Raw genomic sequence first — 16,011 nt, 5'->3', positions numbered from 1 at the left:
AACAAAATTGTTTTCTTCATTTTTTGGGAACAGATGTGGTGAAGCAGTGGAGAAAAATAAATGTCTGATTACTGCTGACCAAAGGGAATATCAACAAGAACTGAAAAAGAACTACAACAAGTTGAAAGAGAACCTCAGACCAATGATTGAGAGGAAGATCCCAGAGCTGTATAAACCTATTGTGAAAGTTAACAGTATTTCAAGGTATAAGAAACTCCCTTTCCCCCACACACCCAATAACCATAGCAAAATACAGCATAGGACGGGGGTAGCCAGTGTGGTTCACTCCAGATGATGAGTGAACCAGTTATCATGAGTCCAACAACATTTGGAGGGAACCACCTTAGCTAACCAAAATCTGAAGGCAACTCTGTATCAAAAAAAAATTAGTGTCTAATGTTTTACGATTTTTTTATGTGCTGTAAGCTGCCCACAGTGGCTGGGGAAACCCAGGCAGATGGGTGGGGTATATTATTATTATTATTATTATTATTATTATTATTATTATTACTACTACTACTACTTACTTACTTACTTGTCCAGTCTTTTCTATTCTCATTTTCTTCTTATTTATTTTAGGGGCTCTTTCCTTAATTCTAGTTTTAGGAAATATGAAAATCTGCCTCCACAGAACAGTTAAAAGCAGCATCATGAAAAGGAGCTATCTACTTGCAGTGGATCAAATACAAGAGAATATGCAAATGCTGTTCCAAATTGTAAAATTTCACCACAATTTCTCATGAACACATTTTGGAAAGATCGCATTCTGTACAAGACTCAAGAAGGAAGAGTTATAACTCATCACATCTTCTAAGAGAGTGGGTATTGAAACTAGTTGCAGAAAAACAGATATTTTATTATAAATTGACATGGATATTTGCACACACAGAGAAAAGAGTTTTGTGTTTTCTCCAATATTGCATTGTCAACAGATGTTCCCTATATGTATGTATACGTTAAGAGCTATTGTAGTTATAGGCGCTTAATAATAGTACTACTAATAACCTGGACATTTTAATTGAGAAAGATACCCATTTATCTTCTTAGATTGTGCATGTAGTCTGTTGGTGCAAAATATCAGGTGCAAAATTGGTGCAAAATATCAGGAACAGCCTTGAAAAGCAAATGGAAGGATGTTCAGTTCATAGATTCTCTTCGCCTGAAAGTTATAACATAATTGTCTCTTATTAAAACCGTGCTAACAACAAAAGTGATACTCCTTTTTTACATTCCCCCAGAAGTGTACCCAGAGCCCTGTTTCCATCTCTACTTGATTTGCAGTGGGAGTTGCACAGATGCAGATCAGATGCCAAATTGGTGGCCCTTGTTCTCTGACTCCCATTACACCCACAAACAGATTTCCGGTTTCATAGCTTCCTAATACATTTAAAATGATTTGCAAAATTTCACAGAAGTGATCAAGCACGCTAGATGCTATTCCAGCATTAGAACGGGATGTGTTTGAATTAATTTTGGAATATCTCCGAATTTTCCTTTTGGATCCTTAAAGTGCCCCGGCTTTTAATATTTGTTGTGACCTGAAATGTACTTCAGCAGTTGCAAGACAGGTGCATCTGGAAGTTCCCAAACAGCCTCACAACCACCCCCTCTTGTTTGTCTACTTGGTGGTTCCATTTAGCTACCATGGCTGGTAGCAGTTGACAGACCAATACATTTTCATATCCAGCCCAAGGCTGTAGTGGCTAAAGTGTAGTGGCTAAAGCATTGGGCTAGGACTCAGAAGATCCAGGTTCATATATCCCCACTCAGCCATGAAATGCACTGGGTGATGTTGGGTCAGTCATGTTTTCATTTTCGTGAAGGACTACGTGCGGCACCTTAAGCTCCTTGGAGAAAAGGTGAGGTAGAAATGTAATTTAGAGGAAGGGCTTTTTTCAGCCTGAACTTGCTAGAACTAGAGTGCTAGAGTTTGGGCACCTCTCAGGTGGGCATCATTGCCATTATAAAAGAACTAGGGAGATGTTCGAATTGAGTTTACTCTTTTTCAAGTAAAATAGCATTTTTAAAAGTAATGAAACATTTGGGTGCCTGGAGAAACGGACAAGATGGCATTCCTCACATCTCCCAATTCAAAATGCAGAAGTTTATAGTACTGCCAGTTAGGTATTATTTCAGCACTGGCGATGAAACAGTGACCTCTATTGCACCTGAGGGCAGCAGCTTGTCTAAAAGGGTACATGAAGGTTTTGTGGTGGGAAAGATGGGCAAAAGAAGCTAAACTAAGAACTTGTAGAAGAGCTTCAGATAAATAATTGAAATACTGTCAAGTTGGATGCAGAATCTGGCGCCCTCCAGATGTGGCTTAGCTCCCAACTCCCACCAGCCCCAGACAGTATGACCCCTATTTCCCCATCTCTGAAGCAAAGGATAAGGAGCCCTATGCTGAAGCTTCATTCTGGGCCACCAGAAACACATCCTTTGGCTGCCTGATGCATTTTACACATTTATGGGGCATTTCATTTCCCTCTATTGCTGATGTTCACGCTTATGCAGCCAAAACAGAAGGCAAAACGCAAAAAGAAGTGAAGTAAGCCCAAACAAAGCAAAAAACGTGTTTTAGGGATCAATATGCATAGAAAGAAGACAAATAAGCTTTTTTTAGGGCTTATTTCACTTTGTTTCATGTGTTGCATGCATATTGACCCAAAAATCGCAAAACGAAGTGAAGAAAGCCCAAACAAAGGAAAACAAGTGTTTTTTTTGGGTCAATATGCATAGAAAGAAGAATAAGCTTTGTTTGTGTTTTCTGGGCAGGCATGCATATTAACCCCAAAATCGCAATATGAAGTGAAATTAGCCCATAGAAAGCAAAACAAGTTGATTGTGGGTCAATATGCATAGAAAGAAGACAAATAATCTTTGGGCTTCTTTCTGTTCGTTTTGAATTTTTTGGGTGTGCATGCACACCCAAAAAACTGCAAAACAAAGTGAAATTAGCCCAACACGTTTTTTTAGTCAGTATAGAAAGAAGACGAATAAGCTTTGCTTCAGCTCATTTCCCTTCGTTTCGTGTTTTTTGGGTGTTCATGCATATTCACCCTAAAAAATGCAAAACGAAGTGAAATACGCCAAAACAAAGCAAAACAGGTTGTTTTTTGTTCCATATTGTCAGGGGCTCAGGAGCAGAAGCACAGGGAAGAGGGGAGATGGAGAGCGAAGGGGAAGAATCTGAGGGCAGCGTAGGAGAAGATGACAGTGGCCCGAGAGATTCCATGAGCCTCTCCAGCGAATCAGAAGATTCACAGAAGGGGGCGCCGGTGGCCAGGGCAAGGGGGGTCCCAAGGGGGACACTCCAGAAGCAAGGGGCCAGCGAGGACTCCCAGAGCAGCATTTGGAGATCAGGACCAGCTTTCCCACCTGAGCATAGTGGGGGGGAAGAGTCCCAGGTATTGGGGGTAGCGTCTCCCTCAGCAGGGAGAGAAGAGGAGTCAGGGCTGACCACGCCTCCATCGGAGAGTCAGGCAACGGAGGGGAGGTCAGGTCCAGCTAGCATCCCGGAAGAGGGAAGCAGTGACAGAAGCAGTGTAACGGTCAGGAGGAAGGTCACTGGGTTGGCGCGAGAGCCAAGTTCAAAAGTACAGGCGCGCAGGGCAGCAGAGAACGAGGATTGGGAACCGGGTCCTAAAGCCCGCCGGAGGCAGGGGGAGGAGTCAGGGGACTCAGCGTCAGAAGAGTCCAGAAAGGGGAATGCCCCAGCAGACAGGAGGACCCAGAGGAGAAGAGAGCAGAGGAAGAGGTGGAGCAGGGCTAGAATCTTAAACTGGTGTCAGGGGGGAGGAGATTCAGACGGAACTTCGGCGGTCTAGGGTTTAAGACGTAGAGCTGCGCGCTACGGCTTTGGAATGGAAACTGAACTTCAATAAAGACTTTTGTATATAACGACGACCTGGCGTTGGTCCTCTGTGAGCTGGGACCTTGGGCAGCTCTGACACATATGCATAGAAGGAGATGAATAAGCTTTGGACTTCTTTCAATTCTTTTCATGTTTTTTGGTAAAAACGCAAAACAAAGTGAAAGAAGCCCAAGGAAAGAAAAACAGGTTGTTTTGGGTTCCATATGCAAAGAAAGAAGACAAATCAGCTTTGTTTGGGCTTCTTTCACTTACTTCCAGTTCTTTCGGTGTGCATGCATATTCACCCAAAAATCGTTAAACAAAGTGAAATTAGCCCATACAAAGCAAAACAGGTTGATATGCATAGAAGAAGATGAATAAGCTTTGGACTTCTTTCAATTCTTTTCATGTTTTTTGGTAAAAACGCAAAACGAAGTGAAAGAAGCCCAAGGAAAGAAAAACAGGTTGTTTTGGGTTCCATATGCAAAGAAAGAAGACAAATCAGCTTTGTTTGGGCTTCTTTCACTTACTTCCAGTTCTTTCGGTGTGCATGCATATTCACCCAAAAAATCGTTAAACAAAGTGAAATTAGCCCATACAAAGCAAAACAGGTTGATTGTGGGTCTATGCATTGTGGTTGAATGTGGGTCTATTCTTTCTATGCATAGAAAGAAGATTGTTTGGGCTTATGTCAATTCGTTTCGTGTTTTTGGGTGTGCATGCATATGCAGAAATAAATAGCAAGGAAGTGAAGTAAGGCGAAACAAAGGAAAACAGGTTGTTTTGGGTTCCATATGCATAGAAAGAAGACGTATATACTTATGGAGCAATATGGACAACAGACATTAAATTCACAGCATGCTATAATCTCAGGGAAAACACCATAAAAATGGTATATAGATGGCATCTTACTCCCAAAAAGCTTGCTAAAATGTATAAAGGGAAAACATCAACATGTTGGAGATGAAAAAAAGAGTCGTACTATCATATGTGGCGGACATGTGTAGCCATTAGCAAATACTGAAATGATATTTATAACAAGTTTAAGAAACTATTTTAAAGCACCTTCAAACCCCCCCCCCCAAGATTTTCCTACTTGGTATACTACCACCAGAAATTAAAAAAGATATAAGAACATTGTTTATGTATGGTATAACAGCAGCTGGAGCCCTTATAGCAAGGAACTGGATGAATGAAACGCTCCCAGAGATTACAGATTGGCAAAACTGATAGGATCAGTTAGAGGAATATTGAATCAAAAAACAAAAAATGGATATTTAAGAATTATGTAAAATATTAGCAGAAATTGAGTGATATTTGTAAAGAAAAAGATCAAAGGAATGTATACAAAGCAAAATGAAATGATACAGTGGAGCCCCGCAAGACGAATGCCTCGCAAGACGGAAAATCCGCTAGACGAAAGGGTTTTCCGTTTTGGAGGCGCTTCGCTAAACGAATTTCTCTTTTTTAAAAAAAATAATAATAATTTTTATTCATTTTTCAAACACATAATAAAAACAAAACAGAAAACAGAAAATCAAAACACAAAACAAAAACATACAAAACATTTAAACGAATATAACTTCAAAATTATATTTTCATACCCTTCTTTCCTTCGACTTCCCCATACCTCCCCATCCCTGCATCCTTGTTTAGTAATTCTTTAGCAACCCTTTGGTCCATTTATCCTGATTCCCTTTCATTAAATTTCCTTTAGTTTTTTAGTTACAGCTGTAATTCTCTGTTTCTTACCCCTTGACATCTTAGCATTCCTCAATTTTGCAACAGTTTTTAAGGTATATTTTAAATTTCTTCCAGTCCTCTTCCACTGTCTCCTTCCCCTGGTCACGGATTCTGCCCGTCATCTCAGCCAGTCCCATAAAGTCCATCACCTTTGTTTGCCATTCTTCCAGAGTAGGTAGTTCTTGCATCTTCCAATACTTCGCCAGTAGAATTCTTGCTGCTGTGGTAGCATACATAAAGAAAATCCTATCCTTCTTTAACACCAATTGGCCAACCATGCCCAAGAGAAAAGCCTCTGGTTTCTTAGGAAAAGTCCACTTAAGGACTTTCTTAATTTCATTATAGATCATTTCCCAGAAAGCTTTAATCTTCGGGCAGGTCCACCAAAGGTGGTAAAAAGTACCTTCAGTCTCATTACATTTCCAACATTTATTATTTGGCAAATGATAAATTTTTGCAAGCTTGACTGGGGTCATGTACCACCAATAGATCATTTTCATAATGTTTTCTTTTAAAGCATTACATGCAGTAAATTTAATACCGGTAGTCCATAACTGTTCCCAGTCAGCAAACATAATATCATGACCGATGTCTTGTGCCCATTTAATCATAGCTGATTTCACCGTCTCGTCCTGTGTATTCCATTTCAACAGCAAGTTATACATTCTTGATAAGTTCTTAGTATTGGGTTCCAACAATTCTGTTTCTAGTTTTGACCTCTCTTTCTGGAATCCTATTTTCCTGTCCTGTTTAAATGTCTCATTTATCTGATGATAGTGCAACCAATCTCGAACTTTGGGCTTTAATTTCTCGTAACTCTGAAATTTAACCCTTTCACCATCATATTCTAAAATTTCACAATATTTTGGCCATTTAGAGTCCATATTAAGCTTTTTTACTTCCCTAGCTTCCATTGGTGACACCCACCTGGGAGTTTTACTTTCCAACAAATCTTTGTATCGAATCCAAACATTATACAATGCTTTCCTTACAATATGGTTTTTGAAGCCTTTATACACCTTTGCCTTGTCATACCACAAGTATGCATGCCAACCAAAGCTATTATCATACCCTTCCAGATCCAAAATGTCTGTGTTCTCAAGAAGTATCCAGTGTTTCAACCAGCAAAAAGCTGCCGATTCATAATAAAGTCTTAAGTCCGGCAGGGCAAACCCCCCTCTATCTTTTGCATCAGTTAAAATCTTAAATTTTATTCTGGGCTTTTTGCCCTGCCAGACAAATTTTGATATGTCTTTCTGCCACTTCTTGAAACACTCCATCTTGTCCAAAATCTGCAGCGTCTGAAATAAAAATAGCATTCTGGGCAATACATTCATCTTAATAGTAGCAATTCGGCCTAACAAGGAAAGTTTCAACCTTGACCATATTTCTAGATCTTTCTTTACTTCTAACCAACATTTTTCATAATTATCCTTAAATAAATTCACATTCTTAGATGTTAAGTTTATCCCCAGGTATTTCACTTTTTTCGTTATTTCCAAACCTGTTTCATTCTGAAATCTCTCTCTTTCCTCCATCGCTAAACGAATTTCTCTATGGGGTTGCTTCGCAAGACGAAAAAATCTTGCGAGTTCCCGCGGGTTTTTTTCGCTTCCCCCCTTTCCTAAGCCACTAAGCCGCTTATCAGCTGTTCTGCTGATAAGCCGCTTAACAGCTGATTGCTAAAAGCCGCTAGACCGCTAATAGCGCTAATCCGCTAAGCTGTCAATGGGCTTGCTTCGCAAGACGAAAAGACCGCTAGACGAAGAGAATCGCTGAATGGATTCTTTTCGTCTTGCGAGGCACCACTGTATTATACAATGTAAACCTGTGTAAAAAAGAATGTTATATCAAACAGTATAATGAGAAAGATGGGAAGGATTGTGCTGATGAGTACTTTTACTAAGTAAATAACTTTGTTTCTCTTTTTTTATTTGATTTCTTTGTTTCTTATCTTTGTTATTTATTTATTTATTTTTCTTTATAAATTTTCTATATTTTAATATATATTAATTTTTTTTACCTGTTAAGAGATAGTACATAATGTTTGTATAGACATGCAAATCTTTTAATCAATAAAGAATTGATAGTTCAAAAAAAAAAAAGGAAGGAGAGAGAGAGAGCAGGAAGAAAGGAGGAAGGAAGGAGAGAGAGAGAGTAGGAGAGAGATAAGGAATGGGAGAGAGAGAGAGAGAAAGGAGGTGAGATAGAAAGAAGGGAAAGAGAGAAGAGTAAAAAGAGAGAAAGACAAAGAGAAGCGAGGAGAGAAGGAAGGGAAAGAGAGAGAAGGAAGGAGAGAAAAAGAAGGGAGAGAGAAGGAAGGGAGAGATAGATAGAGGATGGGGGAGAAAGAGAGAAAGAGCGAGAGAGAGGTAAAAAGGAAGAAAGGAAGTAAGGAATCAAGGAAGGAGAGAGAAAGGGAGGGAGGGAGGGAGGGAGGGAGGGAGGGAGGGAGACAGTAAGAGAAAAGGAGAGAAGGAAGGAAGGAAGGAAGGAAGGAAGGGAGGGAGGGAGGGAGGGAGAGAGAGAGAGAGAGAAGGAAGGGAGGGGGAGGGAGGGAGAAAGAGGAAGAGAAAAGGAGAGAAGGAAGGAAGGGGAGAGAGAAAGAGAAAGAGAAAAGGAAGGAAGAAGAGAGAGAGGGAGAGACAGAGGGAGAGAAAAGGAGAGAAGGGGAGAGAGAGAGTAGAAGAGAGAGAAGGAACGGGAGAGAGAGCTAGAGAGGAGAGAGAGAGAGAAAAGGAAGGGAGACAGAGAGAAAAAGAAGGAAGGAGAGAGGAGAGAAGGAAGGGAAAGAGAGAGGTTGAAAGAGAGAGAGAAGGAGACAGAGAGAAGGAAGAAGAAAGAGAGAGAGAGAAGGAAGGGAGAGATAGGAGAGAAGCTAGGGAAAGTGTTGGAGTGCCTCATGAAAATAATGAAACAGCAGCTGAAGAAGGTTTGCAGCTGCAGCCAGTGCCAAAGCCACACTGCAGTTGCAACAGGAATATGAGGCCATCCCAGCAGCACTCACAGATGGCCAGCAATTCTGAGCTCTAGTGGGCTGCAAAGTGTAGATTATTTTTTGAAGGAAGAAAAGAGTTTGGATTTGATATCCCGCCTTTCACTCCCCTTAAGGAGTCTCAAAGCAGCTCACAATCTCCTTTCCCTTCCCACAGCAAATTCTCTGTGAGGTGAGTGAGGCTCACAGACTCCAGAGAAGTGTGAGTGTGACTAGCCCAAGTTCACCCAGCAGCTGTATGTGGTGGAACAGGAAAGCGAACCCAGTTCACCAGATTATGAGTTCACCGCTCTTAACCACTACACCACACTGGCTCTCAGTCTTTTATATGGAAGATGCCTGATGCATATGGCGGCCTGGAAAACTTTGCCTATAGTATTCCCAAATGCCAGCTTAATAATTGAGAGAGGAAAGTCCCTGAAACATACCAGAACTGCTTTGTTATCTTTCCACAAAATAAATACATCTATATATCACCTGTTGGTTGGACACCACCCACAATCTCTGCTGAGCTTTGGCAAGGTTCCAGGGAAGTTCCAGGCGCTTACACAGGGTCTGTGTTCCCTTGAGAATCAAGGCATGGAGGAGGCTGTTGTAGCTTTAAGAAATATGATATATTGACATACAGTGGTACCTCGGGTTACAGACGCTTCAGGTTACAGACTCAGCTAACCCAGAAATAGTACCTTGGGTTAAGAACTTTGCTTCAGGATGAGAGCAGAAATCGCATGGCGGCAGCGGGGGAACCCATTAGCTAAAGTGGTATCTCAGGTTAAGAACAGTTTCAGGTTAAGAACGGACCTCCAGAACAAATTAAGTTCTTAACTCAAGGTACTACTATATCTATACCTGAATTTGGATGGAAGGAGTCCAGATCTAACAACATGGTCATCCTAGAGGGGTTTGTTCCCCACAGCAGTGCAGCACTGGAATCCAAGGCATCTCTCCCAGCCTCCCTTCAGCCATCCTGCCAAAATGGTTCTCTCCTTTGTTCTCAGGCCCCAACTCTACATATGAAATCATGCTCTGCTACCTTGGTAACCTTCCAAATCTCCTGCCTCTGTTTGTACATCTGGGCGGGGGGGGGAGGACAGTTCATCTCCCGGCACGTAGATGGCCCCTTTGCGGATGAGCAGTCCGTCGCGTATCTGGAACTCGTCGTCCTTCGCTGTGCCACTGCACACCTCCTCCATCTTGGATCGTGCGAAGGAATCTGTTCGAAGCTCGCGCCGTATTGCTTCCAGGTCCACGGTGGCCGAAGCGCATGCCCACGCCTTAGGTGCGAAAATGTGCTTGGCCGCTACCGGTGCTGCTTCCTCCAGATACTGCGGCTTCCTGGATAGCGCATCAGCCATGATGTTGTTGTCTCCAGGGATATATTCTATCCTGAAGTCGAAATCCGCAAAGAACTCCGCCCAGCGGATGTGTCTCTGGTTCAGGAACCACACCGTGCGCCAGTATTCCAGGTTCTTATGGTCCGTGCGAACTTGCACCGTGTGTTTGGCTCCGGTGAGGAAGTGCCGCCACGCCTTGAAGGCTGCATGAATGGCCAGCAACTCTCTGTCCCAGATGGTGTAGTTCTGCTCCGACTTGCTGAGTTTCCTGGAGTAGAAAGCACAAGGCCTCCAATCCCCTTGCGGGTCTTGCTGCAACAGGACTGCCCCCACGGCTCTGTTGGAGGCATCCGTCTCCACCCTCATGGTTCTGCTGGGGTTCACATGTAGCAGTTGTTCTTCGGAAGCGAAGAGACGTTTGAGTTTCTGAAAGGACTGCTCCGCCTGCTCCGTCCAGATGAACTTCTTCTTCTTGGAGCTGAGGGTGTCCGTGATGGCCGCCGTCTGCATAGCGAAACCCTTGATAAACTTGCGATAAAAGTTGGCAAAGCCGACAAACTTCTGGACCTCCTTCCGATTGCGCGGGCTTTTCCAGTCCAGTACCGAGCGTACCTTGGCGCTGTCCATGGCGATTCCCTTGTTGGACAGCTTGTAGCCCAGGAAATCCACCTCCGTCATGTCGAACTGGCACTTCTCCAGTTTGGCGTACAGTCTGTGCTCCCGTAGTCTTTGCAGGACTTCCTTGACATCTCTCTCGTGAGCCTCCTGCGATTCCGAGAAGATCAGAATGTCATCCAGGAAGCAGACGCACTTCTTGTAGAGGAGCCCTGCTAACACGTGATGCATGAAGGCTTGGAAGCAGTGGGAGCCATTTTGTAAACCGAACGGCATAACCCTATATTCATAGGTGCCCAAGGGCGTAAATATGGCCGTCTTCCACTCGTCGCCCTCCCGCATGCGTATAAGAATGTACGCCCCTCGTAGATCCAACTTGGTGAAGATGCGTCCCTTCCTCACCGTCGCGAGCAAGTCGTCGATCTTGGGCATCGGGAAAGCCGTGGGCTTGGTTTTCGAGTTTAAGATTCTGAAATCAACTACCAACTTCTTTTGGGGCGTGTCTTTTTTCTTCACAAAGAACACAGGACTGCCCCCCACTGCTTTGGATTCCCGGATGAATCCCCGCTTCAAGTTGTGATCTATGAACTCCCTGAGCTCTTGTAGTTCGTCCTCAGACATGGAATACAGTTTTCCCGTCGGCAGCGTCGCCCCCGGCAGGAGGTCAATCTTGCAGTCGTAGGGTCTGTGGGGAGGCAGCTTGTCCGCTTCCTTCTCGCAGAAGACCTCCAAAAACGCCTTGTACTTGTCGGGTACTGCTTGCAGCATGCCCAGTTGTAGCTGTGGGTCATCCTCTTGCCCCTCGTCCTCCCCGTTAGTCATGATGCAATGTTCTGCGCAGTAGGAGGAGCAGAAGGTCAATTTACGCTGGTACCATGCCAATGCCGGGCTGTGCCTGTCCAACCAGCTCATGCCCAATACTATGGGTGTGTCTGACAGGTGGGTGACATTGAAGCTGATGACTTCGCGGTGATTTCCGATTCGCATCACCATTGGCGGCGTTTGCTGTACCACCTGTCCCCCTAGCAACTCTCTTCCATCGACTGTCACTACTTTCAGGGGCATCGTGGCAGGCAGGAGCGCTATGCTATGTTGCTTGATGAAATCCACTCCTATAAAGTCTGCATTGCTACCAGAGTCAATGGTAATAGGGACTTCCATGGTGAACCCATTGGGAAGCTGGAGTGCTGCGGTGAGCTGCACCACTGGTTTGGGCGGGAGGGGTCTGTGGGCTGTAAGATTCCTGGGGACTGCTTCACTGACTCGTCTGGCTGGGCCCCAGTGGCTCTGCTTCCAGCCAGACTTCGTCGTTTCCCTGCTGTGGTTCTCTCTGCTGAACTGCTGCTGTTACTGTTGCTGAGGCTGCAGTGTGCTTGTGGAGCCTCCGGGGGCACTCTTTTGCCATATGCTGAGCACTGTCGCAGATGTAACACTTCCTGTTCCCTCTAGGAGGCTTCACTTTGGCTGCTCCCGGTGTTGGGGCTCTGGTTGCTGACTGAGCCTTGGCACCACCTATCTCCATCGGCTCCTCTCCCCCTCCCAGTGGAGGCGTGGATTGAGCGCGCGCTGATTCCCTGGGAAAGAAAGGAGGTGCCCTTGCTGGTGTGCGTCCCCAACGCCCTTCGTCTTTGCTCCAGGGACGTTCTTCCAGACGCACACCAATCGTTAGCGCTCTCTGGACCACTTCTTGAGTGCTCTGGGGTCTCTCCCCCCTTGCGATTTCGTCTTTCACAGCCCCGTTTAGTGCCTCCCAGAACAGGTCCCTGACGGCCGCTGAATCTTTTTCCCATCCCAGCGATTTGACCAATGCAAAAAAGCGGGAGTGATATTGCCTCACAGTGGCTCTGCCTTGTTTCAAACCATGAATCTCTCTTCTAGCGACATCTACATCTATCGCTGATAAAAAACAAGCATCCATTGCCTTAATGAAGGCTTTTGCGTTTTGGAGGGCTGGATCATTATCTCTCCACAGATTGTGCAACCACGCTTTAGCTTCTCCATGGAGATGCGTTAGTATGAAGCCTACTTTCTCCTGCTCATCTCTAAAGTCCTTCTCCAGTAACTTTAGCGCAAAAACCATGTCTGCTCTGAAGTTAGGATATTGCTGCAGACTCCCATCGAAATGAGACACAAGGCTCCCTCCTCTCTTCCCGAGCCCAATCCCCTCTGGTCTGGCTCCCGGTAGCCCCTGTTTAGTCAACATTTCCAACCTGGCTTGCAGATCCTTGCAGATAGCATCTGATTCCTCTTCTCTCCTCCTGGCCGCTAGTATTTCTGCGCTAAGATGTGTCACTGCGTTTTGCAGGGCTGCCAGTTGTTCTTCGGTAGTCATCTTGTGCTGCTTTCGTGAGCTCGCGAAGTACCAATCTTCGCCCCTCGCTGCGTCCCTTCACGTTGCGAGGTTTTTATGGAGACGGTACTTACTGTCAGAGCTGCCTCTAGGTCCCAGCTCACAGAGGACCAACGCTAGGCTGTAGTTATGTACAAAAGTCTTTATTGAGGTTCAGTTTCCATTTCAAAGCCGTAGCGCGCAGCTCTACGTCTTAAAGCCTAGACCGGCGAAGTACCGTCTGAGTCTCCTCCCCTATGACACCAGTTTAAGATCCTAGCTTTGCTCCACCTTTTATGCTGCTCTCTCCTCCTCTGGGTCCTCCTGCCCGCTGGGGCATTGCCCTTTCTGGACTCTTCCGACGCTGAGTCACTTAGCTCCTCCCCCTCCCTCCGGCGGGCTTTAGGACCCGGTTCCCAATCCTCACTCTCTGCTGTCCCGCACTCCTGTACATTTGAACTTGCCTCTCGCGCCAACCCAGTGACCTTCCTCCTGACCGTTACACTGCTTCTGTCACTGCTTCCCTCTTCCGGGATACTGGCCGGATCTGACCTCTCCTCCGTTGTCTGACTCCCCGATGGAGGTGTGGTCAGCCCTGCCTTATCTTCTCTCCCTGGTGGGGAATGCACTGGCCCCGATCCTTGGGACTCTTCCCCCCCACTCTGCTCTGGTGGGGAAGCTGGTCCTGATTTCCAACTACTGCTCTGGTAGTCTCTGCTCCCCCCTTGCTCCTGGGGCGTTCCCCTTGGGAACCCCCTACTCCTGGCCAATGGCGCCCCCTTCTGTGAATCTTCCGATTCGCTGGGGAGGCTCGTGGAATCCCTCGGTCCACTGTCCTCTTCTCCTACGCTCCCCTCGGATTCCTCCCCCTCGCTCTCCATCTCCTCTCCTCCCTGTGCCTCTGCTCCTGAACCCCTGACAGTTAGGTTTTACCATGTAGGGAATATATTAACTATATTTTATTCTGCCACAAACCCGGCCAACAGACAAAACATCAGCTTATCACTTGTGTTTAGAAGCACAGTGCTGAGCATCTTAAACAGTAAAAACAAAAGCCTTTAAGCTGATCTCCCCCTTCTGTTACCCCGTTTATTATAGAAACAGGCCACTGACTGAAAAGTATGTGTCAGAGCTGCCTCCAGGTCCCAGCTCACAGAGGACCAACGCTAGGCTGTAGTTATGTACAAAAGTCTTTATTGAGATTCAGTTTCCATTTTAAAGCCGCAGCGTGCAGCTCTACGTCTCGACCTTAGATCGGCGAAGTCCCGTCTGAGTCTCCTCCCCTTCCACACCAGTTTAAGACCCTCGCCTTGCTCCACCTCTTCCTAAGTTCCTTTCTCCTCTGGGCCCTCCTGCCCGCTAGGGTCTCATCTTTCCTGGACTCCTCTGACGCTGACCCTGACGATTCTTGCCCCTCCTTCCGGCGGGCTTTAGGACCTGGTTCCCTATCCGGGCTACCTTCTGTGCCGCTCGCCTGTACCTTTGAACTTGGCGCGCGCGCCCAGCCTGCAACTTTCCTCTTGACCGTTAACTCGCTCTCCGATGGAGGCGTGGTCAACCCTGACTCATCTTCTCTCACTGGTGGTGCATATGTGGGCTCTGACACCTGGAACTCCTCCCCCCCACTGCGCTCTGGTGGGGAAGCTGGTCCTGATTTCCAACTGCTGCTCTGGGAGTCCCCGCTGGCCCCTTGCTTCTGGGGTGTCCCCCTTGGCTCGCCCCTTGCCCTGCCCATCGGCGCCCCCTTCTGTGAATCTTCCGATTCGCTGGAGAGGCTCATGGAATCTCTCGGGCTGCTGTCATATTCTCCTACACTGCCCTCGGATTGCTCCCCCTCGCTCTCCATCTCTTCTCCTCCCTGCGCTCCCGCTGAGTCCCTGACCACACCAAACTGGGAGGGGTGGCTAACACCCCAGAGGACAGGATCACACTTCAAAACAACCTTGACAGATTAGAGAACTGGGCCAAAACAAACAAGATGAATTTTAATAGGGAAAAATGTAAAGTATTGCACTTGGGAAAAAAAAATGAGAGGCACAAATACAAGATGGGTGACACCTGGCTTGAGAGCAGTACATGTGAAAAGGATCTAGGAGTCTTGGTTGAGCACAAACTTGACATGAGCCAACAGTGTGATGCGGCAGCTAAAAAAGCCAATGCAATTCTGGGCTGCATCAATAGGAGTATTGCATCTAGATCAAGGGAAGTAATAGTGCCACTGTATTCTGCTCTAGTCAGACCTCACCTGGAGTACTGTGTCCAGTTCTGGGCACCACAGTTCAAGAAGGACACTGACAAACTGGAACGTGTCCAGAGAAGGGCAACCAAAATGGTCAAAGGCCTGGAAACGATGCCTTATTGTCAGAGCTGCCCCAAGGTCCCAGCTCACAGAGGACCAACGCCAGGTCGTGGTTATATACAAAAGTCTTTATTGAAGTTCAGTTTCCATTCCAAAGCCGTAGCGCGCAGCTCTACGTCTTAAACCCTAGACCGCCGAAGTTCCGTCTGAGTCTCCTCCCCCTAGACACCAGTTTAAGACTCTAGCCTTACTCCACCTCTTCCGTTGTTCTTTCCTCCTCTGGGTCCGTCTGCCCGCCGGGGTGTTGCCCTTTCTGGACTCTTCTGATGCTGAAGAGTCCCCGGATTCTTCCCCCTGCCTCCGGCGTGCTTTAGGACCTGGCTCCCAATCCGAGCTCCCTGCTGTCCCGCGCGCCTGTACATTTGAACTTGGCGCGCGCGCCCACCCGGCCACCTTCCTTCTGACCGTTACACTGCTCCTGTCACTGCTTCCCCCTTCGGGGGGGCTAGCTGGATCTGACTTCCCCTCCGTTCCCTCACTCAGCGATAGGGGCGTGGTCAGCCCTGACTCATGGGACTCTTCCCCCCCGCTACGCTCTGGTGGGGAAACTGGTCCCGATCTCCAGCTGCTGCTTTGGGAGTCGCTGATGGCCCCTAGCTTCTGGTGCGTCCCTCCCGGGACCCCCCTTGCCCTGGCCATCGGAGCCCCCTTCTGTGAATCTTCCGATTCGCTGGAGAGGCTCATGGAATCTCTCGGGCCACTGTCATCTTCCCCTACGCTGCCCTCAGATTCTTCCCCTTCGCTCTCCATCTCCCCTCTTCCCTGTGCTTCTGCTCCTGAGCC

At 46.4% G+C, this 16,011-nt stretch overlaps 1 protein-coding gene across 4 annotated transcripts in view; it reads left to right on the top strand.

Annotated features, from left to right (window-relative positions):
- Positions 1-1,210, top strand: part of DOCK8 (dedicator of cytokinesis 8) — a 165,791-nt gene extending 164,581 nt beyond the window's left edge. For all 4 annotated transcript variants that reach the window (XM_079995976.1, XM_079995975.1, XM_079995974.1 and 1 more), the window contains 2 exons: positions 34-204; positions 580-1,210. In XM_079995976.1, the coding sequence (XP_079852102.1) occupies positions 34-204; positions 580-640 (232 nt within the window). In that variant the 3' untranslated portion in view covers positions 641-1,210. The remainder of the gene's footprint in view (positions 1-33; positions 205-579) is intronic.
- Positions 1,211-16,011: the final 14,801 nt, after the last annotated feature.

Source organism: Podarcis cretensis (assembly GCF_951804945.1).
Source record: "Podarcis cretensis genome assembly, chromosome: 11".
Lineage (NCBI taxonomy): Eukaryota > Metazoa > Chordata > Lepidosauria > Squamata > Lacertidae > Podarcis > Podarcis cretensis.
This window is presented reverse-complemented; position numbering and strand designations above follow the sequence as displayed.